Genomic DNA, 27,263 nt, shown 5'->3' with positions numbered 1-27,263 from the left:
TATTGTTCAGATTTTATTAAAACTATTTTGTATGCAGTTTTTTTTTAATATAATATCAGTTGAGAGAATGTGTAGAATACTTAAAAACACACACACACACACACACACACACACACACACACACACACACACACACACACACACACACACACACACACACACACACACACACACACACACACACACACGCACAGGACCATTTAAAACAAGTTCAATCAAAAAAGCATTGGGTCCAAAATCCAGTCCTTCAAACTAGACTAATACAGATAATCACTTATTTTAGACCCCGTTCAGGATTGTTCTCTTATTTGTATAGCCAACATAAAAAGCTAGCATGCTTTCAAAGATTTTCTGCAAAATATCAACACTTCCTCTTTTTCTGCATTTTACTCCTACGACTCAAAACATTATGTCTAAGGGCATGTGGATTACTGCATATCACCTCATTATCATAAAGGGATATAAACAGATTTATTTCACTGCAGACAGAAAATATGGCAGAGGAATATTGATCAGGGAAATATAACAGTGCAGCAAAATGCACACCAGAGGGACATTGCAACACTGCCATGGTTAGGAAGTCACAGTCTTGACCAAGAGTTGCATGATTTATATATTTTTTCAACCCTTTTAGCAAGTGAGCTTCAGAATGTTGAAACACACAAAAGAAAGCTCACTGAACTTAAAAGGGATAGTTCACCCAAAAATGAAAATGTGATGTTTATCTGTTTATCTGCTGGGCATTCAAGATGTAGAACACAAATGAAGATTTTTAACTCCAACAGTTGCTCTGTGCCAGTCGTATAATGCATGTTAATGGGGAATTTTTCTATGAGAGTCAATATAAGAGTAAAAAACTCATAGACATACGAATCCATAGTAAAGGTGCCCTACAATAAGTTGAAACAATATTTTAAAATGTTCCCTGATATCTACATATAGGGTATGTGACTTATTTAAGGGTTAAAACCATAGGTGTAGTTTGCATGTGGGACGGGTGGGACATGTCCCCACCACTTTTTTAAAACATCTTGCTTCACGGATGAACCTAACTAATACAAACAAAACATCTCTGGTGAACTGGAAGAGTATAATTTTGTTCGTTTGTTAAATAAGAGGCGATCTGGCGCTCGTTGCCGCTGTTATCAGTGGTGCAGATTTCTCTCGCGGCTCATGCAGTCTTCACACAGACGAGCGCTTTAATCTAACGCTTAACACCGTTGCAGAGACTTTTATTTGTTCCGGTCAGATCACGAAAAAAAATGCACAAAAACTGTCCCTGCTCTTGATGTACAACCACTGATGGTATTCGGTTTTGATGAGAGAAAAAATAGGCTATGAGGGTAGCCTAGAAATCTAGACGCACCCTAGCGGCAGCAAATCTAATCTGCCCGCGAGTGTCGTCTAGCAACTCTCAATAGCCTTCTGAGCTGTATTCGCCTAACTCTTGCCGGGCCAATCACATCGTGTATAGAGTCGGTGGGTGGGGCCATAATGACGACGGCCGAGTTGCGTTTGCGTGCTTCTAGTAAACACAGAAACTGGCGAACGGCGGTCTTTCGAATCAGCTTTGACCGTGACTCTGGAAGATTTGGAGTTAAGCTTTTCTCTGAGAAAAGAACAAAGAACGGCACTGAAGTCATTCTTAAAAAGGGAAGATGTGTTCGGGGTTTGGCTGACCGGATACGGTGAATGTTTAATCTGTCAACAAGCTCTGTTTTACCTTCGTTGCTCTGGTTGGTTGTAGCGCTATCCTATCACGTGCAGAGGGAGTTTGAAAGACAACCGTTTATCCCGCCCCTCAGATTGAGCCCTGTCTATGGTGAGTTTCCAGACCAAACATCTTGATGTGGGTCTGGCTTGTCAGGCTACTACGAGGGCAGATTAGAAACGAAAACTTCTGACAAGTTTAACAGACTAGACCAGGGATTATAAGCAAATTGTGCAAATCTATATGCCTTTATTCACATGAAAAATCTTGGCACAACACTATATTGTGTTCAGACATCCTAATACAAATTTTTCTGCAATTGTTATTGTACATATTTTACATCTGATATAACATTGTATCAGCAATGCTACCCCCCTTAATACGCCATATAGTGCATATCATATGCACGCGAAAAACTGCGTACCATATGCTGTATAATGAGCTTTGGCGTGCATATAGTACGCAGTTTTTCGCATGCATATAATACGCAATTTATGTCCCACCCACTTTTTAAAACAAAGTTACGCCACTGGTTAAAATTGTCCAGATGCGGTTTTACAGATCCATATACAACCCCAGAAATTGTCTCTAGGATGTAATGCTCTGTTTTTACCTTATTTGGAAGGGTCATGAATATTAATGTGGAGTTCAGCTCTGATTGGCTGGTTCACTGCGCAGCTCAGGGACAGAAACACATCTACCGTATACTGTCAATCGTGGAGAGATTATGCATCATCATATGTTTGACCCTGTTTCTGACGAAGATAAAGATTTTGAGGAACAACCAATTGTTTTGAGATTGGAAATGGATGCTTTTGAGTGGTAAGTTTAGTCTTCATTTTCAGTAAGACCTGCAAAACGTTACGTCAGTACTATAACTTCAGTCTACATGTGAACTAGCATATACTATTAACTTTACACGTTAACTCATATCGTCAAGTTACTTGGAAATAGTAATTAGTTACTGATTACTTCTCCAAGAAAGTAATCCAGTTACTTTACTGATTACTTATTTTCAAAAGTAATTAGTTACTTAACTAGTTGCTTTACTAAATTATTTTTCAAAAACATGATGCAGGACCTGAATACGCTATAAAGCAAGATCTTTCAGCCTAAAACAATTCTTTCTGCATATCCCATCATCTAAAATTGAATCAAATAAAACATTCTCTTTTTTAAAATTTCTTTTCTTAGTTTCAATATTTTAACTTCATGCACATTACATCAAGCAAAAATTAAATTAAATGGAAACGTCTCAGACTGGAAGAAAATTGTTGAACATTTAAACCTATTTTCTGCACATTCCACCATATTTTAATGAAATAAAGAAAGTCTTCTGACAAATTATATTTCTGCATATTCCAGCATTATATATATATATATATATATATATATATATATATATATATATATATATATATATATATATAAAATCCTCGATAGTGCCTGCATAGAGCGTTCGAATTAGGCATCTATGTACACATATCTATGATTGTTAGTTTGACCTTACTCGATGGATGTTGGGAATACTGGATGAGATTCGTCTGATATGAGGTAAAAAAAAAAAAAAACATAAATACTGTTCGGATTCTCGCAGAAACCGATCGTTTCGTGTCTTAAGACATTAATGTGTTGCCACAAGCTGTTGTGTTTCATATGGATTCATATGTCTATGTGTTTTTTACTCTCATATGGACTCTTATAGAAAACACCCCATTGACATGCATTATATGACTGGCAAAGGTTGGAGTTCAAAATCTTAATTTGTGTGCTACTGAGGAAACAAACACACCTAAATCTTGGATGCCCTGGGGATAAGCAGATAAACATCACATTCATTTTTGGGGGAACTATCCCTTTAATAGCACTTTTAATATGCTGTTGCTTTATAGAGAACTGGTTTATCTGTCACACCTCTCATATACATATTCAGGTTTGCAGAGCAGGATATGGAAATAACCAATGCCAGGCAAAAGCCAACAGCATGTACTTTGTTGTATCGATCCGATCTTATGATTATCAAACCAGAGCTAAACCCACCCGTAGCGTGTCTTCATCCAGATCCTTGACTTCCTGTATCATCCGCTGGATCTCCTCTGGAGGAAGGGCCGAGAGCATGGATTGGGCACAGACGGCTGAGGCTGAAGTGAGCGGCCGTTCGGGTTTCCATTCTTCCTTCTCGCACTCCTCCCCTCTCTCTATGGTACGCTCTCTCAGTTCAGCCAAGCTGTAGACCAGATATAAATAAGCTTGTTTGAAAGTGCTTTAGAGCAGAGGTAGCTAACCCAGCTCCTGCTCCTGAAAGCCATCCTGGAGAGTTTCGCTCCAACCATAAAATCAAACACAACTGAACCAACTAATAAAGGTGTTCAGGATTACTTATGTGTTGAAACTGACGTCTGTAGGAAGATAGCCTTAATGCAGCATTCCAGACAGCTCAGGATATAGATTTTTCCCAACTCATTCTTGGAAATAACGTCTGGAAAGCGACTTAAAGTCGGACATTCTACCTGTGAACTCGGGGTGAATCGATTAACTCCAACCTAAGCTAGACATGTCATTTGAAGTTCTGCTTCTAATGAACATAAACGTTAAAAAAAAATCACTATTAGACATTACGTTTATGGAAAAATACATTTGTTTTTGCCATTCATCGGCCATTTTCAAAGCAATTTTATGTTGTTTTTATTCTATATTTGCCATAATTGACACGGAAACATATGCTATAACTGTGTCGTGGCAGCACTATTTGGTCAACAGGAATACAACATCTGATTGCCGTTAACTCACTGAGGTCTGAAAGTGGGATATTTAATTTGGGATATTCCCACATCCAACCTTGTATGGAATGCAGCATAAGGAGTAGGGCTGGCTCAAGCTCAATTTGGGACATGGCCAAGACTTATGTTGGTAAGGGGTGAGAAGGGGTGTCCAATCCTGCCCTTAGATGGCTGACAATCTGCAGAGTTTAATTCCAACCTGTTCCAACACACCTGCATGAAAGTGTCTAGTAGAGGACCCGAAAACCATGGCTGCATCTGAAATCGCATACTCTTTGAGTAGGTACTTCTTTTAATGAAGTAATTACTCTGAGACTGCTTATAAAGTATGTTATATATTGAATAAATGTAATCTAGAAATTCTATATTCACAATGTTCTCATTGCCATGTGACCTGCCAGCATCAGATGCACTTCACTGCTATTTACAAATCTTCTCCCGTGGCCTCGTGAGACAGTAAAGTGTCCATCATATGCACATTTCAGAATATAGTAGTAAGTAGTGCTGGAAGTAGTAGGTCATCCAGGTACGTTTGGCCTGTTTTATGAATACTGTAAATTTGGACATACTACTACTCTTTTCACATACTGTATTGCCTATATATAGTAGGATATTATGTAATTTCAGATGCTAATATAGATTATCTCAGTCAGGTCACAGGTGTGTTTAATTATAGCTGAAGTTAAACTCTGACAGTGACCCTCCAGGAGCAAGATTGGACACTCCTGTTCTGCTGCCTTAAAGGGTTAGTTCACCCAAAAATGAAATTTATGTCATTAATGACTCACCCTAATGTTGTTCCACACCTGTAAGACCTCCGTTCATCTTTGGAACACAGTTCATGATTCGGATCGCGTGTCAAACTGCTGAAATCACATGACATTGGCGATCCGAATCATGAATCAATACGATGATTCATAACCGTTTGAATCTTTATTTGAGGTTTGAAAACAAACGCGGAAGAGAAGACAATGCTGAATAAAGTCATAGTTTTTGTTATTTTTGGACCAAAATGTATTTACGATGCTTCAAGAGATTCTAATTAACTAACTGATGTCACATATGGACTACTTTGATGATGTTTTTATTCCCTTTCTGGACATGGACAGTATAGTGTGCACACACTTGGTATACGCTCTCTGACTAAATATAAAATATCTTAAACTGTGTTCCGAAGATGAACGGAGGTCTTACGGGTGTGGAACAACATTAGGGTGAGTCATTAATGACATCAATTTCATATTTGGGTGAACCAACCTTTTAAGGCCTGTTTACACCAAGGAGGATAACAATAATGATAACGGTAAATATATAGTTCTAAAAATTGTTCTAAATATAAAAGAAAAACCAAATTCACACAACAGCTATAATGATAACCGCACAGTAAAATTATATTTTTGGAATTTCAGACCGTTTTTTTCCCCCGCTGATGAGCGATAAAAACATTTAAAAGCCAATCAGAATCCACCCTGCTTTAACAAGCTTGAGCATTTAAAACCTACATTGTGCTTAGAATAAACCAAACTTTATTGTCCGCTGGTGTGGACGTTTACATAGTTATCGGTAGGGTTGATTTATAGTTATCCTTCTTGGTGTGAATGGGTTTTTAGTCTTCTTCGAACTACAGGCTAATTTCAGGTTTCATTTGCACGTTGCGGCCAATTTGCTAATATCTCACCACATCTAAAAAATACTTTAGGTCAAGCATGCATGACAGGAAAGTGTTTTTAGTGTGTGTTTTTTTTACAGTGATAAGGAGTAGTATGAGAGTTTACAAGACATTAGCATGAAAGGGTCTGTTGTTTGTGACTAACTTAACTGGGCTGCATTTCCTATTCTCGTTTCATTTAAAACAGATTCCCAGATGATTCAAAACTCTGCAATGTCTTTATCGTACAGCCAGTTCTCAACTTGAAAGAAGTTGACATTGTTGGCTACGGTCCCAGCAAGTGATCTTAACCCTTAACATCAGCCAACACAGCACTGCATTGAGTATAATTGTACCCCTAATGCTTTCATCTTCTGAATGCATTTGTCCCACATTGTTTTCAGAGATATAGTAATATGCTTGGATAAGTTACATACCTTACAGAGAAACCCCTCTCACTGTTTTCTAATGCAGGCGAAGGTAGAGGCTTTTCGGCTGAGGAGTCTTCTTCTATTGGGTTATGAAGAGGAGATCCAGGTGGGGCGCTCCAAGGGTTCCCAATCCGAATGCAAGGGGACTGCGGCAGGGACTGCATGGATCGCATCAGAGCATTGGACACCTGGTTGCTGAAGGACAAAATGATCCCCAGGCTCTCCCCTTCTAAGCCACTTGAGTTGGGGGAATCTGAAGAGGGACTGAGAGGTAGACTTCGGGTCCTCAAGCTCACTGCATGAGTTCCAGCATCTTCTGTTTTTTCTGAAAGGCCCTCTTTCGAGCTGCTCGACCTTCTTGGGATGTGGCTTGAAGGGGGCGAATCCTCTTGAGAAGGTAGTGGTTCTTGCTCATTCTCATCAGCAGGTGAAAGCTCTTTTGAGTCCAAAGCAGGTTCCTCAACATGGATTGGCTTACAGGGCTCTGAATCATGAAATGTTGATTGTTTTTCTTCCTCTGCAGGATGGGGCTCTGAAATGATATCTGAACTGGGGGAAGTTGATTGCTCTTCTTCTAGGAGAGGCTGGGTTGTGGCTGAAATTGTTGGTGTAGACTGGCAGTTATCGTTATTGAGCAGGCTGCTTGTGTTAACTTTGGTTCTCTCTGCACTGCTGTAGTCTACAGGTGAGTTTTTAGCTGTCTTCTCCATTGGAGGAAGAGATGCTGTTGGGACCAATCGCCTGTTCGGTCTTTCGGCTCCATCGGCACTTGAGAAAGTCTCAAAAGAGCTGATCTTCTGCCTGATTGACAAATTGGCTCCTGATGAAGCAGCCCTCAGACTAATCCCAAAGGTCCTGCCAGTATCGTGGCTCCTGTTATCCTGGTTCTTCAAAGACTCTGTTATCGGTTTCCCAGACTTAATGCTCTTCAGGCTTTGACGGACCCATGCAGACTTTGGAGCCACCGGAGGCCCTTTTTTGACATTGGGAGGTTGCTCACATTTGGAGTCTGAGGTGATGTTTGTACTTTCAGAGACTGTGGTAACTTCAGCATCTCCATTATGGTCACTCATGGTTTTGGAGCAGAATGGCTGGTTCTCTGGACTTTCAGTCAGCTTTACCCAGGGGTCAAGTGATTGATCTGTACTGACCTCTAAATGAGCCTGACGTCTCAGAACGACCCGCTTACTCGGACTACACACTTGAGATGGGGACTCTGGACCTGTAACATAATAGTTTTTACATGTATTTCCCTATACTGAGCTGCAGAACAGAGAAGTTTAAAGTGGGAACTAACTCATGTGCTGCAACATATCCAATAATTGTCATAATAATTGTTCTATTTTCATTAAAAAAACGAAAAGCTATACTATACATTAAAAAAAATATGGTACTTTTTTATTTAAAAAAATGTTATAAGGATACTGAAATGTACTATTATCAGCTGAATCAGGAAAAAGTCTTGACATGCGTTTCTTAATTATCAGATAAGAGAATAACACAAAGTAAATATCTGTATTGAATATATCCAACCTACATGACACATTGCTATTTCTTTAAATGTAATATTAACCAGTAGTAGGTGCATTTCTGAATAACTTACCTTTGTGCTGTCTGTCCCCTCTGTGTGTTGAGTCACTTTTAGGCTCAGCGATACAGGCAGATGTTTTAGTTCCGACTTCTGCGTGTTCAACCACTTCCTGTCACAAAAACAGGAAATGGCACGTTGAGTTTAAGTCTTACAAAAAATGTTAAAAGGTGTAGAAATGCATTCAGTATCATTTTGTCATGCACAACTGTTGCAAACAGAAACACAGGCATATACACACAAGAGCCATGCTCCATGCCAAACACTCGCTGTGACAAAAAGATGCACTATTGTGCAAATACAGTTTTAGTATGAAGTGCACACAAATTCATATTCAAATTGTAATCAAACACTGACATGAACATGTCCAAAAAGAGGTAGCATGATTTTCTACGTACATTCTTAAACAGAAGCCTTGAGATCTTTCTCAAAGCCCTGTACAGACTGCAGAAAAACTAGATGCATGTGGAGACAATAAAAGACTGTATGAGGCAATAAAAGACTTGAAAAATTTCATGGTAAAATTTATATAAGTCTAGTAAGGTAAAATATATATATTTTTGATGAAATTATATATTTATATAAAGGACATCATTTATCAAATTTGTGCATGTTTTAGATGCTGCATCACCATTTCTCACTATTAATCAGCATTTCACAAGTTCATTTTAATGATCCTCTGGTCTGACAAATGATGGTGAATAAATATTCAGTATGGTCTGACCAATGCTTGTTTTATATGGCTAGCCCCCTCTTATGGTACACTTTTGTAGAATAAATTAAACTAAATAAAATAATAATGCATTTCTATATTGGCATTGATAACTGAACATCTGACACTGATGACTGGGTGCAAGAGGTTTAAGAGGTTTAATATATAAATATAATAACAGTCTGACCTTTCCTCATTTTATAGGAAATAGCTTAAATTAAAACATTATTTTTAATTGTTTATATATATTTTTCTATTTCCTGTCCAGTCAGATGCAATCAAAAATACAGCAAAAAGTAATGTATTTTTCCCTTTAAGGTCTGTGACATTACAACTATTCACATGCACAATGATGGTGCAAGATGTTCAAATGCAAGACTTGTCAAGAATTGATAATAAGGCAAGTGTTGAAGTTAAGCCAATCATGTCTTGACTTACAATACTCAACTACCATTTATGGGCAATGTAACAATCTCACTGTGAAAACCGCCTACTTGTGAAGTCTTTTTGACAGAGAGCAAAAAAGCAGCAGTACTATATATGCAATCCAAAACGTAGATTTATTTCCTGGATGTAATGCATTTATTAGGCATAACATCACCAACATAATATTAATTGATGTGAAACCCTATACAAGGAAGAGGAAAAAAAAGAAATAAACATTTTAATTCACCTAAAAAGTTTTTGCTCAATAGCAAATAGTGCATTTCATAAATGTGTACTGTATATAGCCATACCTGGCAATTGCTTTGAGAAGGCAGCAGATCTTCCTCTTTTACTGGTGAACCTCTACTAGAGCCGCTCGAATCAGTCAGCACTTCCTGACTGGTGACTTCCTGTCGTCTGCAGTACCTCCGTGTCTGGTTTGTTGGTCCTGGCGTAGAATTTCTCACCCCACCTGTATGCACATCTAATGTTTGTTGTCCAATGAAATTTACTGGACATTTATAGGGAATGTTATATTCGTCATCAGTGAACGAGGCTGGAGAAAATGTGTTATTAAGTGAAGTTTCACTGTTGGTTGTTAAAGAGGCATCCATGCTCTGTACTCTGGTGACGTGCTCCGGGTGTAGGAAGGATTGAGTGGTGATGCTGGCTGGTATACAGCGCTGGCTGTAGGCGCCCTCGCTGCATGATCGGATCATGGGTTTCTGCACTCGTCTACTGGTCAGATGACTCACGGTCCTGTCCAGACAGCGGATACACTTCTGTCTGCTGTGCGAACAGGGTTCTGATCTCCTCAGACCTGAGATCAGATACAGACATGTCTAAACCAACTTGCGAAGTTTACAGAATTGAGTGTCAGTATTACATTAAACTACCATATATAATGTTGAATAAAATGTATAATAATGCAATGTGGGGATTATTTATGGGTCCTGATAATGCCAAATGTCTTGTTACCTGTTAAAAAAAATGGCCTACATTATTTTAAATATATCTAGTCAGTGACAGAGTACAATTATTTGTCTATAAATAATCAAATTATATTTTAAAAAAAAGTTACATTTTAATACATTTAAATTTAATTTACAAAACAAATATTTTCATGTTCAGTCATGATCATTTTTTATTCTGGTGTCACCATTGTCCTGTGCATTGGATTACCAGCATCAAGTTCAAGCTTTCTTATTATCACCCCCAACGTAATACCAAATGTAGCATTTTAATCCACAGTTCAATTTTAGTTAATCTATTTTTTGTTAACCTTCTTTGCTAACCTTATCATATGTCTTGGAGTATTGCAAAAAGTATTGTTTCGTCAGTTCAGTATCATGATGTACTGAACCGTAACATTAGGGTATCATGCTTTATAGGCTATTTATTGTAAAATATTCACTATATAAATGTTTTATTTTATTTTTTTATTTTACTTATTTTCATGATTCCTTGATAATTTTTTTAAGGTCACAATTTGAAAAATTTCTTATAACATTTCTTATAACATCTTAACATTTCCAAGTTTTCCAGACAACATGTACTTGGCAACTTAGCCAAAAAAAAAAACAGAAAACTACATTTGGCCGTCTGACCAATCTAAGACCACTGCGTTTTTCGGAGGGAAAGGCTTCATAGAAGCAGGAAGCAAACAAGCTGTTCAAAGGACAGTGGAGACAGCAGTGTGGAATAAAGGTAAAATATAAGAAAAATACAGCGTTTAAAAAAAAAAGTATGACGACATATTATACTGCGCCCCATAAGCACAACCTAGCCTAAAAAAAAACACAGAACCACCCCTTTAAAGGACAACTCCGGTGAGAAATGAACCTAGGGGTAATTAACAGATGGTTACAGAGTAGATTGTTCTCTGGGATGCGTTTTCATGGAAATCTTATGTAAAGAGTTTTATCTTTAAAAACAGATTAGCTTATAACACTAGTCTATGGGGCACAGGGTAGACACAGGGTGGTAAAATTAAATCGTTAGATAATACCACTAACAAGGCTAAAAATAGCCTCACACTAACACGATAGTGGATCGATTCGTCGAGACTGTTTTTCGACATGGTGCCTGTCCGTGAACGCGTAAGGCACTATGTTTATAAAGTATCTTCTTATTAAACTATTTGTTCTCTTACAAAGTTCTCAATGCTTCGGTTTGCATGTAGGGACCCTCATTATGCTACCGTGTTAGTGTGAGGCTATTTTGAGCCTTGTTAGTGATATTAACTAGCGATTTAATTTTACCACCCTGTGTCGTCCCTGTGCCCCATAAACAAGCGCTATAAGCTAATCTGTTTTTAGGGATAAAACTCTTTACATTCAATTTTCATGAAAACGCATCCCAGAGAACGATCTACTCGGTAACCATCTGTTAATTACCCCTAGGTTCATTTCTCACCGGAGTTGTCCTTTAAGTCCAAGTCCTGAGTCCTGGTTGCACACTTCTAAGTAAAGCATAACTTTACAACTGAAACAGTTTCAAAATTAACACACCTCATGTCTGCACTCTGCAGCATGTGTATAATGGTATACAAACAGCCCTTTATTCAGTAAATCTGACTGAATCCAGGCACAACCAACTCCTAAAGGTGCAGTAAGCAATTTCTGAGAAACACTCTTAATAACCTAAACAAACCCCTCCTTTCTCTGCTCCGCCCCTAAAATGCACACAATGCAAGAGGGGATTGTCTCATCAAATCTGAAGTGAAGCAAAATAACGCTTTGCAAAAAAAAGCAAAGCAAAGATGATAAGCAAATGAAAAGGAAAAACACAAAAAGTACACGAGTACATTTTCAAGCAAGAGTTGGTTGTTAGTCGCCAGCAGCACACCAGCTCCAGATAAACAATGACACTCAAAACTGTCCTGTTACTATAGCTAACATTACAACAGCATTTCTCGGTTCTGTGAAACATAACAAAACCAATGTTAAACAGCTTTTCTAATATTATTGCGAGTTCTTAAGGGGGGGGGGGGGGTGAAATCCTGTTTCATGCATACTGAGCTTTTTACACCTTTAAAGACTTGGATTCCCATCCTAAACATAGACAAAGTTTCAAAAACTAATGTTGGACGTTTGATGGAGTATTTCTGTGTTAAAAATACTCCTTCCGGTTTCTCACAAGTTTCGGCGAGTTTTTTTCGAGTATGGGTCTACTTGACGTTAAATAGATCGGAAGGTCCTTGTATGGGCCGTACGGGCTCTTCTCCCGGTAGGGTGCGCGCACGCGTAACTAGAGGGAGAGAGAGGAAATGCACGGCGTAAACAGTCTCTCAGATGCAGATCCAGTCGTCCGTGAACACTTATGTCGCGCCACGCTCCACTTTATTCCTATGGGTGACGTCGAGCGACTTCAACGCTTCAGCACAGCATTCCGGGAAGGCAGCGCTGCATTTGAACCGATTTGAACGCAGAAATGACGGGAAGCTTCAAGGCATCGCTTCAGTCGTGTCGCAAAGTGGATTTCCACGGTCACTGCTGTCACAGGACTTCACCAAATCATACCAAAGAAGTGTGTTTTTGACAGAGCGGTCCCAGCGATAAAGATTCGGCCCTGCTTTGGAAGCAGCCGGTGAGTAAATCAACTTCAAATGTCTCTGCTTTTGGCTACCGTCGCATGAGTAAACATCAGTAAACGATACGATCGCGTGCTTCGTCATTCAAATGCGCTAACGGTTACTCCATTGTTGTTCTGTATAACACTAGTCTGACTCTGACGTGCAAAACCGTTTTGCTTGCTACCTCTAAGGTCTAGTCACATACAATAGTTCATAAACCGAATCATGTCCTCATAAACTGCGCGTAAAGACACACAAAGGCCCCTAAATACAGTACATACCACAGAGACGGACATCCTGATGTTGCCATTTCTCCTGTTCAATTTATTTCAGCCTCAGATTTAAGCTCTTATCCATCTTTTTCCAGTGATATTCCTGACCTTTTCTCTTTTGTTGTCTCTCAGCTATCTCTCTTTCTATAGTCTTTCTTCAAATCTACTTCTTGCTTGCTCTCTCTTGTTCCCCATCACGAGTGGACACGCCCCCTACTGCTGGTTGGTTACAAATGTGTTGTGGTGCTCTGTCCTATTCACTTTCAACAGTGTTTCTCAGAAATGGCTTACTGCACCTCTAAATGCATTACCATTTGGATGTAATTGTGATCCTCCTAGTATTAATTAGATATCATGGTGATCAATTTTAACCCACTCACAGTAATGCTTTTAATGCCATTATTAAAGGAAGCTGTTAATGTGGTAACCCCAAATAAGTTTACATTCTGTACAGTTGCCACATTTACAGTTGCAATTATGCTGCAGTTGCAGGATGTGTGAAATAGGCCTTCAGAGCAAACAAAAGATCAATAACTCACTGCTGTTACATCCATCCATACTCCACTGACTCCTGTCTCTCCTCAGTCTGCTGTGCTCCACCGCCTGAGCGATCGCCTCATTGAGCTGCAGCTCAGAAACCTTCATGTACCCAGAAAAACACATGGAATTTTTTAGCATTTATATTTTAGCACACACTGACAGCATCTAACTTATGAACACAATTGTGAAGGTTTGACTGCCCACAGCCATAATGAAGTGTAAATTGTCATTGCACATGTGAGTAAATTTGGCCCATGATGATCTCTTGTGTTATACTCCTGAAGGGAAAGTAGACTTACTTTTGGGTCAGGGTGTCGACTGATGATGATCTGAACCGGGCCCGGGCTGCACTGACTCAGAACCGTGTACACATCGTTCAGTGTCATGTTGCAAACCACCGTGTCATTGATCTCCATGATCTCATCGCCACATCTGACAAACATTCACATACTACTTACTAACAACCCAGTAACCACACAGATTATTACAGCAATTCACAGCGCTACAGTGTGGCTAGTTTTAAAAAAAGACCACACTGATGAAAATAAAATAATGTTGCTATTTTTAACATGACATGGAGTATATTTTTGGTTTACCAAAAATGATCAGTACCCAACCACAACTTGGAGAAAAGTTACTTTTTATCATCTATCTTAAATTTTTTATCTTAATCTTAAAGTAAAACATTGCGGAAATGTGCCTTTACGTAGCCTCAAAACATCAAATTAACATATTTTGCAAAAAGACCACACTCAAAAATGAACCACACTCAAATTACTTTGTCAAAATGTGTCAATGCGACAGAGTTCATGAACATTTTGCCATAAGTGGTGCATCTGCTGCGACAGCACGACCGGTACTCTTTCCATGTATTATGTCTTTCATATGATGTGGGTTATGCTGTGTGTGTCAAACAAGTGGAAAAGAATTTCCACCTGGGAACAATAAAGTTAAATTTAAAGCTTAATTTCATGTCCATTCCAATAAAGTTAGCAAATTTCAAGTTGATTAAAAACCACTTTGTGTTGAGACTAGATTAATCGTTTTTGGTGGCATAACTAACTGGGTAATGGAGCTGTAATCCCAGCATGGGATTGCGTTCACTTCCAACTGATTTAAGAAAATATCATTTGTTTAAACTTGTTTTAGTCATGTTGTATGGATCTAAACAAATTGCACAGAGCTTTCCATAATTTAGAGATAATTAAGTTCACTGAACAAACTATTTTTGAGTGCAAAGTGAAACATCTATGAAACCTTTTTTCTTTTTTACGCAACTATATATATTTTTACATTTAAACTTTTTGGGGGGACTTTGGGATTTGCTATATATCTGCCAAAAAATTAACTAAAGTAAATTTAGATTATTCATATTATTTACATTTTGTGAATAGAGAAGAGTATTTAACACACGGGCCATTTATCATATGAGCCCCATAATAATATTTAAGTATAATATTGCCTACAGGTGAGGTGGAATTTGATATAAACTATGAAAAGATACAGTATATTTAGATTTGCTAAAAATGTAACAAAAAAACGGTTCAAACCTTAATCGTCCATCCATGTGTGCTACTGATCCTGGTGACAGTGTGTGAATGAAGATTCCCGGGCAGCCGCCAGCTGAAGGTACACAGCACAAGCCAATGCCTAGACCTACGCCAAACTCTGGAAAATACAAGTACACAATATACATTATACTCGAATGTTCATTTTCCTCTCAGACTTTTGTAGTCATCATAATCATTTACACAAAGAAGCACTTTTAGAGATGGGATTTGAAACATGGTGGTGGTGTATGTATAGTAAAACCATAGTATGTAATTTTTCTCAGCTAGAGTTCGCTTATTAAAAAAAAGGTTTCGCTCGATGACGTCTTGATTCCGCAGAGCTTTTATTATGCTGCAGACGAGTGATTCCACTCAGCGTTGTTTTAACATATTAGATACAATTTGAGTGTATTGAAAGTATGTTATATTATAATTCTTCTTGGTGCGTTCGCTCTCGGCTACTTTGAGACACTAGTTGAACAATGCAGTAAGGTAGATTGATATTAGGCATGGTAAAGCATGGTACTTGTGGAGGGTAAATCAAGAAAACAAGATTTAAATAATAATACGACTAACTGTATTGAGCTGTATAATAACGATTAGTTTTCTGTTGATGAGTTTATCCAAACAGTTGCTCACCTGTCTAATAAAACACATAATTTATTAAAGTGTCTTTGGTGTTTCCAAATCATGGGTATGATGTCATTGATAGGCAGTGTCATTGATATGTGTTCCATGTCCTGGAGCTTATTTCTCTGGATTTAAACATTCTTGGAAACATTTGGGATAATCTAAGTACACAAGTCAAATATATAACATGCTCTATTTTTTTTTAGATATTTGAATTAAAAAATATTACATATTGTGCCTTTAACAAATCTTGATTTTTATGAAATATTGCACTTTATTATTATGGAATATTGCACTAATTCCATTTATTATAAATGGTTTATCCATACCCATCTTTTGTTTTATTCATGTGCATTCATAATATTTAATCAAAATATCTTCCCCTCCCTTTGGCAGCGATATCGCTTCTTTGATGATGTGTTTACCGAAGTGAGGGCAGGGCAACTCACATGAGATTGACCAATAGCAGATTGACCAAACCACAACCATCCAACCAATTCCTGATGGACAAAAAATTGAAGTACCGTCCTACATTTTGCTTGTTCAAGAATTCTTTTACCTCAGCTTAATATCACAATAGAGAAGAAAAGATGCAACTCACGTTTCATTTAGCTATTGCACAGCTTCAGAAGACAGGGACTGTTATTTATTTTTGACCTTTTTGGAGGTTGACAGGATATTTTTAAAACACCTTTTTTCCAGTTATAGGAGAGAAAATCAAATGGGTTTGGACAACTTTCATTATTGCGTGAACTATCCCTTTAAGACACCATTGAAGTAAAGATGAGACGTCCTTACTGTAGGTTAAGTATTTTTAGTAACTCAAGGTTTGAAATTTAGGCTGTTTTGCAGCTACACAAATCAGGCACGCTTTAGCTCTGGAGATGTTTATGCGCAAAGCCCAGAATTAAAGTGTTTGATTGATGTGTGATATAAAACTTCAGCAACAGCTGGCCGGAGCTCAGCTGGGTATTTTTCACACCTTAGACAGTGTTCAGTTTTAAAAGTGTCTTGTGAATGTTTCTGAGCCCTCTGCAGTCTAAGCAACGATTGCAATTCAGTTTGTAACATAGTCAGAAATGTGTCCCCTCAAAAATGACATTCCTCTCATCATTCACTGACTTTTAATGACTCATGTCATTCAAATATGTATATTTTTCTTTCTTCTATGAAACACAAAAGCAGTACTGAATAATTCATTATTTTTTGTTGTGCAATTACAAGGAATATGAAGCTGAAACGTTCAAAATTAAACTCATGCATTATGTATAACTATTCTGAAGTCATACAGTAGTTTTGTACGAGAAACTACTTTTATTTTTCATAGCTTGTGTTGGTAGACAAAACTATACACCGTGATTGTACCAGTGTGTATGTGATGAATAAAACTTTGAACAATGAGATTTGGATATTTACCCTTATGCAACGTGATCTCCATCATGACTCTGTCCTGGGGTTTTGCAGAGGTATTGAGGCAGTTATAATCTCCCAAATCAGCACTGACTCGACTTATACCGGTGCTGGAGCTCAGCGATCTTGATCGGCAAAGCTGAGACACCTGTCCATTGCTGCCCAGCATGGCGCCCACCCGCAGACTGGTCCTCACTACCAGCGTTAACAAACCCTTCTTCACTTGCTTCAGAAAGAGAAAACAAGTTGATTGCTGATGAAACCTGATTGATTATCGATAGATCGACATATTTTCTAGGTGGATTAATCAGGCGATAGTTGGACCTTTTTTTAAACTTTTTGAGTAAATATTGTATAAAATAAATGTATTTAATTTTAGTACTTTTTTACTTATTTATTTCCTATATTACACATATTATAGTGTTCATGTCAGTATTTATGTTACCTACATTTTCTATGATGAGGTTAAACATAATATTATATTATTTAAGTAAAATTTATAGAAAGAAATGTAAGCTATGGTTGCTATTATTATAATTGCATTTTGGTTACTGTATACTTTTTTTTGTACTCATGTTGGTCCCACTTTTGCCTCAAAACAGCCCTGACCCGTCGAGGCATGACTCCCCTAGACCCCTAAAGGTGTGCTTAGGTATCTGGCACCAAGATGTTAGCCCCAGATCCTTTAAGTCCTGTAAGTTGTGAGGTGGGCCCTCCATGGATCAGACTTGTTTGTTCAGCACGTCCCACAGATACTCGCTTGGTTTGAGATCTGGGAAATTTGGAGACCAAGTCAACACCTCAAACTCGTTGTAGTCCTCAAACCATTCTTCAACCATTTTTGCTTTGTGGCAGGGTGCAATATAAAAGCAAAAGAAAAGTGATTTATCAGACCAGGCCGGTTCACCACTATTCCTTCCTGGCACCACTTTAGATAGATACTGACCACTGCAGACCAGGAACATCCCTCAAGAGCCACAAGAGCTGCAGTTTTGGAGATTTGGAGCCCATTTTTCCTGCTTCTAACGCATCAACTTTTGCCTAATATATCCCACCCACTAACAGATGCCATGATGAAGAGATTATCAGTGTTATCCACTTTACCTGTCATAATGTTATGCCTGATCCGTTTAAATGTGTGTATGTATATTTTTTCCCTTTTAGTTAGCCAATTACAGTTTTTAATATGGCATTTTAATTACAATTTTCTATTAAAGTTACTGTTAAATAAGCCATCAGCTTTTAAAACAACCCATATCAGTGTGTTTGACAAACTCACTTTAAACTTCTGTAAGGCATCTTCATGGGTCAAGCCGTGCAAAGATTCACCATTCAATTCCAGTATCTCGTCTCCTGTAATCCAGAAACACTAATATAGTTTTCCATCCACTTCTGGGTAATGCAGCTGTAAGTATTGATGGGAAAGCTTCATTTTGAGGTAAGTGTTAGATCCATTACCAATTACAGTATGATATTTAACTAATGAGTCCACCTTCCTGTAGTCTTCCATCAGCGGCCGCTGCACCTCCAGGGAAGATGGTTTTCACGTAAATCCCCATTGGGCCGTACATGCTGTCTCTGCCTCCTACTATACTGAATCCCAGGCCCTGGAATACCACAAGAGCAGTTTATATGGTGAGAATTCAATGCATCTTATTTTTTGTTGCATAGATATGTCATGTATTTGGTTACCTTGCCATGGCCCTTCATGAGGACGATGTTGGAGATGATGAATGCCTGTACGCTACTGCAGGAGGGAACCAAGTGTGCTGAACTTAGAGAGCGAGATGGTCTAACCACAGCCTGCAGAGACAGAGGTAAGCCCAAATAATGTGGTAAGCAAGTCAAAAGCTCAAGGCCAAAAAGGACAATATGAGATGTTTTAATTTCATGAAATTGGGCTTCACAGAGCAGATGTGTTCGTACTCTATTTGTGTTACATGTGTCATTCCCATGACGTTCATTAAAAATAGCCACTTTGCTGATGTGGAGAGGGAAAGCACTTGGCAGAGAGCACTTCTAGAGAAAGAGAGAGATGCTTTGAGCACTTATTGCAATAACCATTTATTTGATTACCAGTATACTGATGGCCTTATCAAATAAAGTGCAACAGCTGAAAGGCTGCTCCCATTCACTGCTCTACTCTCATTCAGAACTGGTCAGGCAAAACAAGTCCGGAACTTAGAACTCAACAGCTGCACTACTTTTGTAATTGATTTTTTTCACTAACCATCTGCAGTCCGGTATAATCAGGCACTTCATCATATTTGTTAACTCAAAAATGTTACAAAAACAAACAAACAAAAAACAAACATTAAATGATTGCCATTAGTCAATGTATTTTGTGCAATTGTAAATCAGTCAAGATTTTGCTACACCAGTTTCACAGTTTAAAACCATTTTTACATTTTAATTTTATAAAATAAAATAAAAATGTTTATGTATTATAGTACAAATGTATATATATATATATATATATATATATATATATATATATATATATATATATATATATATATATATATATATATATATATACATACATACATACATACATACATACATACATACATATACTCACCTAAAGGATTATTAGGAACACCTGTTCAATTTCTCATTAATGCAATTATCTAATTAACCAATCACATGGCAGGCGGTCTGAGTATTTCACAATCTGCTCAGTTACTGGGATTTTCATGCACAACCATTTCTAGGGTTTACAAAGAATGGTGTGAAAAGGGAAAAACATCCAGTATGCAGCAGTCCTGTGGGTGAAAATGCCTTGTTGATGCTAGAGGTCAGAGGAGAACGGGACGACTGATTCAAGCTTATAGAAGAGCAACTTTGACTGAAATAACCACTCATTACAACCGAGGTATGCAGCAAAGCATTTGTGAAGCCACAACACGCATAACCTTGAGGCGGGTGGGCTACAACAGCAAAAAAAAAAAAACACCAGGTACTACTCATCTCTACTACAAATAGAAAAAAGAGACTACAATTTACACAAGCTCACCAAAATTGGACAGATGAAGACTGGAAAAATGTTGCCTGGTCAGATGAGTCTCAATTTCTGTTGAGACATTCAGAAGGTAGAGTCGCGGCAGTGGCTCAGTGGTTCATGTAGGTTGTCTACAAACCGTAAGGTTGGTGGTTCAATCCCTGGTTCAACCTGGCAAGGTTTTTGTTTCCTGTGCGCATTTCTATCTTTATCTTTCACGAAGAATGGAGGCTGCATTCATAATGCACACTGTTATGAATTCCCACACAGATTATACTTTCACTTTAGAATGAGTACCAATTTTGGAGCAAATTGCTTGAATGGTGTGTTTAATATTAATATCAATACTATTCTTAATAAAAAACATAACATAACACTACAATCACGAGCTCGTAAATGTTCGCTTTTACATTTAGCTTTGAAACTGAATCTTCCGCCGTATATTGTCAGCTTCTCACTCGTGATAAATGAAATCTGACTCCTGCCGCTGGTCTGTGCTCAGCTCAGTTTTTAACTGTAGCGTCTGTTCTCTAACTGAACTAAATTATTTGTATTACTATAAAACAATCAAAACGATATAGATACATATGACTGTTTATGATTTCATACAGCTATATCTAAAAGAAAAAAGAAAAAAAAGAAAAAAAGTCTTGACATGATATCCGGGAGAAAGTCAGTAAGTTTGAGTAAAATCACAGGCTTTGCTTATCCCGAGCGAAGGTGCCACGCAAAATTCAGATGTGGGGGAGTAATTTCTAAATCACAGAGGTCTCTAGATAATACTAATCCTGTGCGAAAAAGGCTTTAGAAAAAAAACATTACAGGGACTATCTTGATACAAAACAGGGGCACTGACATATTTTTAGATATTTCCTTGTCTAAACCAGGCATGGATGTCACAGTTAAGACCTTTTATGTCATTACTCATAACATAATTACTTTTTGTTATCATCCTTGGTGTAAACTGGCTTTTAATCTGTTCAAGACAGTTCAGAATACATGATCCGGCCACTCTCCCTCACCTGTGGAATGCTATGAGGGAATTCCAGCTGTTGAGAGAGAGACTTCCTGTTGCCGTAAAACCCTGCGGTGGCGTGGGCGTGACACGGGAACAGCTCTGGCGTCTTCATAATGATGGTATCCAAATCTCCAATCCAGTACGGGTGAACGCCTAAAAGCACGTGGACATGTGAAGTTACATAAGATGTCCTCTTGATGTTGGACAATGTAAAAAGTATGCAAGTGTGTGCATGGATAAGTGTACTGTTGGGAAGCAAGAGTAGGACATCATGTTTATATTCAGAAGCTCAAAACATCTTCTATTGGATATTCTCAAGGGTTTATTAGAGTTTGTGCAGTGTTGCATGTGTGTAGTCAGTGCTCCAGCGGGGAATAGCACAATCAAATTATACATTGAAGAAATAGAGACTTTATTTGGAGTAGTGTTATGACTCATGCTTTGTGTGAAATGTCTTGTGTTCATACAGGTTTGTCTTACTGGTGGAGTTGGAGCGAGATCTTTTGCAGGAGGTCTCTTGGCAGCTCTGATCCTCATCATCCTCACAGTTCTTGCTGTCATCATCCGACACCTTAATAATTGGCATCTGCATACATGCACAAATGTGTTCTAGAAATCATTACGAAACAGGGCTGGGTGGTAAGGGCTGGGTTACACTACAATAAAAGTTTGAGGCCAGTAAGACATTTTAATGTTTTGATATTTTAAAGTTTCTTATGCTCACCATGGCTGCAATTTTTTCTTCTTCAGAAAAACAGTAAAAAAACTTAACTGTGGAATATTATTACAATTTAAAATAACTGTTTTCTATTTTAATATCTTTTAAAATTTAAGATACTCCTGCAATGCCAAAGCTGAATTTTTAGCATCAGTCGCCAGTGTCACATGACACTTCAGATGAATCATTCTAATAGTAATATGCTGATTTAATGCATCCTTGATGAATATTTCGTGAATTGTTACCAATACTTTTATTCAGTAAGTTTTCATTAGCTTACATGAACTAACAATGAAAAACACTTCTAAAGCATTTATTAATATTAGGTCATGTTAATTCAAAGATTCAAATTGTATAAGTTCTATCTGTTAACATTATTTAATGATCCTGAGCTAAAATGAACTAACAGTAATGAACATTTGTATTTTTATTAACCATAGTTTACAAAGATTTATTAATACTGTAACAAATGTCTTACTCGTTATTAGTTAATGCAACCTTATTGTAAAAAGTTACCAAAGTATTTATTTCTTAAAAAAAAAAAAAAAACCTTACTTACTCCAAACTTTTGAACAGCAGTGTACTACATTAAGTAATTGTGACTTTATTTCTTGAATATGCCTTTATATCTCACACTTGCATCTTTATTTCTCATAAATGTGACTTTTCTACTTTATATCTCACAACTGGTCTATGTATCACAACTGCAACTGTATTTCTTATGACATTATATATTAAACAATTACTTTATATAATTTTATATTTATATACTATGTATAAATATATTTACATACTGGCATAATATATCAGCTTCAGTCATACCACCCAAAACACAACATATAAAACTTAATGCTGCTAAGATGCATCCCAAGGCACTTTAAACTTGAGGGTTTTCCAACTGAAGGGAAAAAACAGGGTTTGCTTCCCACCTTTAAGTTATTGTTGTTTCCCATTGCCTCCTTTTCTCCGAAACTGTAGCCAAGATGGTCTGATTCATTGACATTAGTGAACAGAGCTCTGCTTTCACATGGAGAGAAACCCTGCAGTACAAACAAGCGTGGAAACAAATCTGAATGGATCATACCGAAAGCCCAGTAAGATTCTGTGTCTTTTCTCATCCTGAATCAAATTAGTTTCTGCTGCATCTGGGATCTGCTCAGTCTCTTGGATGGATTCAGTTGGTTAAGGTCTATTTAATCACATTTGACCAGTGCATTTCAAATCTGCTCAAAGAGAGGTAGAAGAACCCAAGTATGCTCAGCTGGTTATGTGGTGTTTGCGAAGGTAAGCATCACTATTAATACTACTTATAATTAGGGTTTGTGTTGGTAAGGTTATTTTGATGGTCCACTGCAGACATTCTACTAACTATAAGTAACTTTACAGCTACATGTCAACTAGCAGTCATCTGAGTACAGACATTCTACTGACTATAAGTAACTTTACTAACTGTAACCCTAACTGTACAGTCTATTAATATTCCAACCAAACTTAGTTGACATGGAAATGGAAATGAATGAGAGTTTGCTGACATGTATTTGCAAAAGTTACTTACTAGAATGTCTAAGGCCCTGTTTACACCTGGTATTAAGATGCGTTTTGGTCAGATAACAAGCAGACAAGGGAGACAGATTCCAGTTTACACCTGGTGTTTAATCCATCTCTTGTGTCCACTTTCACCAGTTCTGTCCTGATTTCTTCGAGGGAAGGGTCTATCTAATCTAATCTTTTTTTCAAAAATAAGCTTGCGCAATTTACATTTGAACGTGCCCAGAGACGAAGGAAAAATTTACGGAGAGCAGCAGTTTTCATTCCTGCTCTAATAGCCGCAAGACCGCACAGAACGCTGTGAGTGTGTGTTAGAAATCAGGAATAGTGAGAGATTGGGCTTGGTACATTTTTCGTCTTCAAACCAAACTTCCGGTCCACCCGGTCTTCACCCGACAAAGTTTAAATCCCCCCTGGCTAGCTCGCTTCCCGTAATGTTTACGCATTAGGTCAGTAGGTGGCGAGTAGGCAGTCTTTTGTGGCTGCTTGACATTCGACATGAGGGTTTACACTACAAAAGCAATCAGGTCAAATGTGTTTTTGACTACCTCTGGAAGTGGTCGAAATTTGACAAGCTAAAAATATTTTAGGCCACGTTTACACCTGTTTTTAGCATTGTCCACTTGTGATCCAGTCGACCAAAATACATCTTAATACCAGGTGTAAACAAGGCCTAAAGCGGACTATCGAAATAAGGTGTATCCTCAGTAATTTGTGCAAACTCATAACCCTAAGTAATAAACTTTGGATGTAACTTGTCTCATTTGTAACATTTGTGCTATAGATTTAAATTATGCCTCAAATCCACTATATACTGTATATATAACCACTAACTACCCACCCAGAACACCAAAGCAACAGCACAGCAACACCCTCATAACCACCCTCAACACTCCAACATCAAGTTTTGCATTCACATTTTCAATAATTATGAAAATGCGATGAAAAAAGTTTACATTCATTATATTTTATATTCATTATACATTATACTTTTTGTAATGTTTTTTTGGTGCATTTCACCTCAAGCCTAGTTCACACTGCCCGATTTTTGCCCCGATTTTGAGTTGCCGACAGGTTTTGTGAAATCGCCGACAAATGCCCGAGATCACAGGCAAATCGGTTCTCGTGCACGCGAGTGACAATCACGCAGTGTGAATAATCAAAGACGGGATCAGAGAGAATCGCCAACGAGTCGCCGACGCCGCTGAGATATTTGGCATGCTAAATATCAGGACCTGTCGGCGATTCAAACTCCTGCTGTGTGAACTGCTTCGTGACTAAAAATTTTCTTTGGCAATGACCGACAGCCAATGAGAGAGTGAGATACAGGACAGCAGGACGTTCAGGGAGGAGTTATAGAGCAGAATATCAGTATTTTAATAGATAGATTTACAGTTCTATCAAACAGAAACAAAGGCCAAACATTTGCACATCCAGCCACAGCAGCAGCACATTACAAAATTGTTTATTTACCTCAAACTGTCTTTGCAGAACAAAATCCTGGCTCCCTCTGTCTCTCCAACAATTTCTTACGCAATAATCTTTTTTTTTTTCTCCACAAATCAGCGCACATTCAATTTGAAGCAAACTTTGTGCAGTTTATCATTTTTAATAGCAATTCCAAGTCTCGTGCGAGAACTCTGGTCTGACGCACGTGTGATCTCGCGTTGTTTACTTGTCACATCGCACGTGTAGTTGGGAAACGTAGTTTGCGCAGCGGAGAGAGAGAGTTGTCGGCGATTATTCCTCTTGTTCAGTCATGCAGTGTGAACTCCATCGAAAATCGTGCCGTCTGAACTAGGCTTAAGCGATTGTGATGTTCTGTTCTTGGGTGTAATAATGAACACAGCAGTCATTCTGATGTTCCTAAAGTCGAACCCCTGAAGACGCAGTGGCTGAGTAATTTCTCACCAGACAGCTTTATAAACGAGGGTAAGTATAAAGCAGGTTTTACTAAGAAACTGTTCCTGAAAAAAGTATCGGTACCAACTATTCTTGTTCCTGCTGCCCCTCCAGAAGAAGTAAGTGTAGTTTGAAACACTTGCACGTTTCACGATGAATGCGGCTAAAGTGGGTAAGTTCAATTACGGCATGCTTTCTATGAATTACATATTCAATATAATTCATAATCCCACGTTTATAATGAACAATGCGTTATGGTTATTGTGTTATAACAAACTGTGTACGCTGGTGATAAAGTTAACGTGGTAACACTACACTAAGCTTACTTTTGTAGATGGTTTATAACGGTGTCTGTTACTGTCACAAAAAAATCATGTTGTAACAGTTATTACACTGCATAGATAACGTTATGCATTACTGACGTGACAATCCTACATTTACGACAAAAAAGAGTTTTTATTAGCATTAGCTATAACATCAATCTGTCAATGAACTAACGTATGCATCAGTAAACACAGCATTCGTATCTCAATACGCTAACGTTACCCTGCCAGTACATAAAGATAGATCAAAGTGACATTACATTAACCAACCATTCAGAAACATCCTGTTTAGCCTTAACTGTCAAATTCGGTTGGGGCTGTCATCTTGTTCCGGGTCCGACTCCGGTTAAAATTGATACAGTTGCACAGTGTCCTCGGAGACTCCCATGGAGATTCTTCCTCCAAAATATACCCTCAACTGTTGTCAAGGCAACACTCCACGTGTAAGTGTCAAACTGACTCACAGAACAGAGGGGAGGGGTGAGCAAAGCTCATTATCATTTAAAGTCACTGCACTGCGCTGAAATGGCTTGCTGAAAACAGAGCCGTTTTTGACTAGGTAAAATGATTGTTTTCTTACAATACTAATGAGAATTTTTAATTAAAAAATATTACAAACTTTTCATTTAGACACTAAAGAATCATATTAACTTGTACAAAGATGCCATTATATGACCCCTTTAGATCTCAGAGTGCAAAAGAGTGCTTTCCAAGACAGACGGTTTCTGATATTTTTGAAGTTCACTGATTACTTCAAGTATTTCTGTAATATGGCTAATTGAAACCATTCTCAACTAAACATCATGCTCATTTTGTTGGATTGAAAAATCAAAATCAAGCAAGAACAATAGATGTTTTGTTCAGAAAAATAAGCTCCTGGTTTTTGCATAGTGATGTCCGCCCGCTGTCAGAAGCATAGCAGAGTTTGTAGGAGTGGAGTTATTTGGGATCTCAGATGGTCGTCTGACATTTTCAGAAATCTTAGAATAGACATTCATCTATTCCAACCCACAGAACTGGCCTCTAATCAGATCAGAGGAATGTTTCGATGTTTCTAATGGACAATAAAGACTTACTTCAGTACTGGTGGTTCTACACGCAGTCTTCAGCACAGGCTTTCTCTCTGGATCAGGCTCCTGTTTTGTTTGATTGTTTATAACCTGTCCGTTAAATGGGGCAAGTCTATCTCCAAAGTAGATATAAGTGTCCCTGGAGACAACAAACAAGAGAATGTGCATTAGAGCACTTGCATTTTCACTGTAATATGCAGAGAGTTGTGTGGATGTGTGTGGTGCATGTTTATGCATGTATTTTTCATGAGAATATGTCAGTAGATTAGAGGGCCTGGTAATAAGGATGGACTGATTGACTGGGGACTGTTTTTGAACATACTATTAATAATAATAATGATGATAATATTATTTGTTAGAGAAGTTCACTATAAGCTGGACACATGGAATAGATATAATTTTAATGAATTA

The 27,263-nt window shown here is 37.9% G+C and overlaps 1 protein-coding gene across 3 annotated transcripts in view; it reads right to left on the bottom strand.

The window, feature by feature from the left end:
• il16 (interleukin 16) overlaps window positions 1–27,263 on the bottom strand; it is a 47,462-nt gene that overhangs the window by 10,751 nt on the left and 9,448 nt on the right. For 2 of the 3 annotated variants that reach the window (XM_067445007.1, XM_067445014.1), the window contains exons 4-19: window positions 26,859–26,991; window positions 22,939–23,049; window positions 21,772–21,877; window positions 21,296–21,444; window positions 18,965–19,075; window positions 18,765–18,879; window positions 18,552–18,625; window positions 17,279–17,498; window positions 15,233–15,350; window positions 13,982–14,114; window positions 13,682–13,781; window positions 9,608–10,116; window positions 8,557–8,613; window positions 8,174–8,270; window positions 6,577–7,792; window positions 3,752–3,938 (exon numbers count right to left, since the gene is read on the bottom strand). In XM_067445007.1, the coding sequence (XP_067301108.1) occupies window positions 3,752–3,938; window positions 6,577–7,792; window positions 8,174–8,270; window positions 8,557–8,613; window positions 9,608–10,116; window positions 13,682–13,781; window positions 13,982–14,114; window positions 15,233–15,350; window positions 17,279–17,498; window positions 18,552–18,625; window positions 18,765–18,879; window positions 18,965–19,075; window positions 21,296–21,444; window positions 21,772–21,877; window positions 22,939–23,049; window positions 26,859–26,991 (3,436 nt within the window). The remainder of the gene's footprint in view (window positions 1–3,751; window positions 3,939–6,576; window positions 7,793–8,173; window positions 8,271–8,556; window positions 8,614–9,607; window positions 10,117–13,681; window positions 13,782–13,981; window positions 14,115–15,232; window positions 15,351–17,278; window positions 17,499–18,551; window positions 18,626–18,764; window positions 18,880–18,964; window positions 19,076–21,295; window positions 21,445–21,771; window positions 21,878–22,938; window positions 23,050–26,858; window positions 26,992–27,263) is intronic. The other variant, XM_067445017.1, reaches the window with a different exon arrangement.

Source organism: Pseudorasbora parva, chromosome 1, assembly GCF_024679245.1.
Source record: "Pseudorasbora parva isolate DD20220531a chromosome 1, ASM2467924v1, whole genome shotgun sequence".
Taxonomy (NCBI): domain Eukaryota; kingdom Metazoa; phylum Chordata; class Actinopteri; order Cypriniformes; family Gobionidae; genus Pseudorasbora; species Pseudorasbora parva.
Note: the sequence above shows the minus strand (reverse complement) of the source record. Positions and strands in the feature narration are given on the sequence as shown.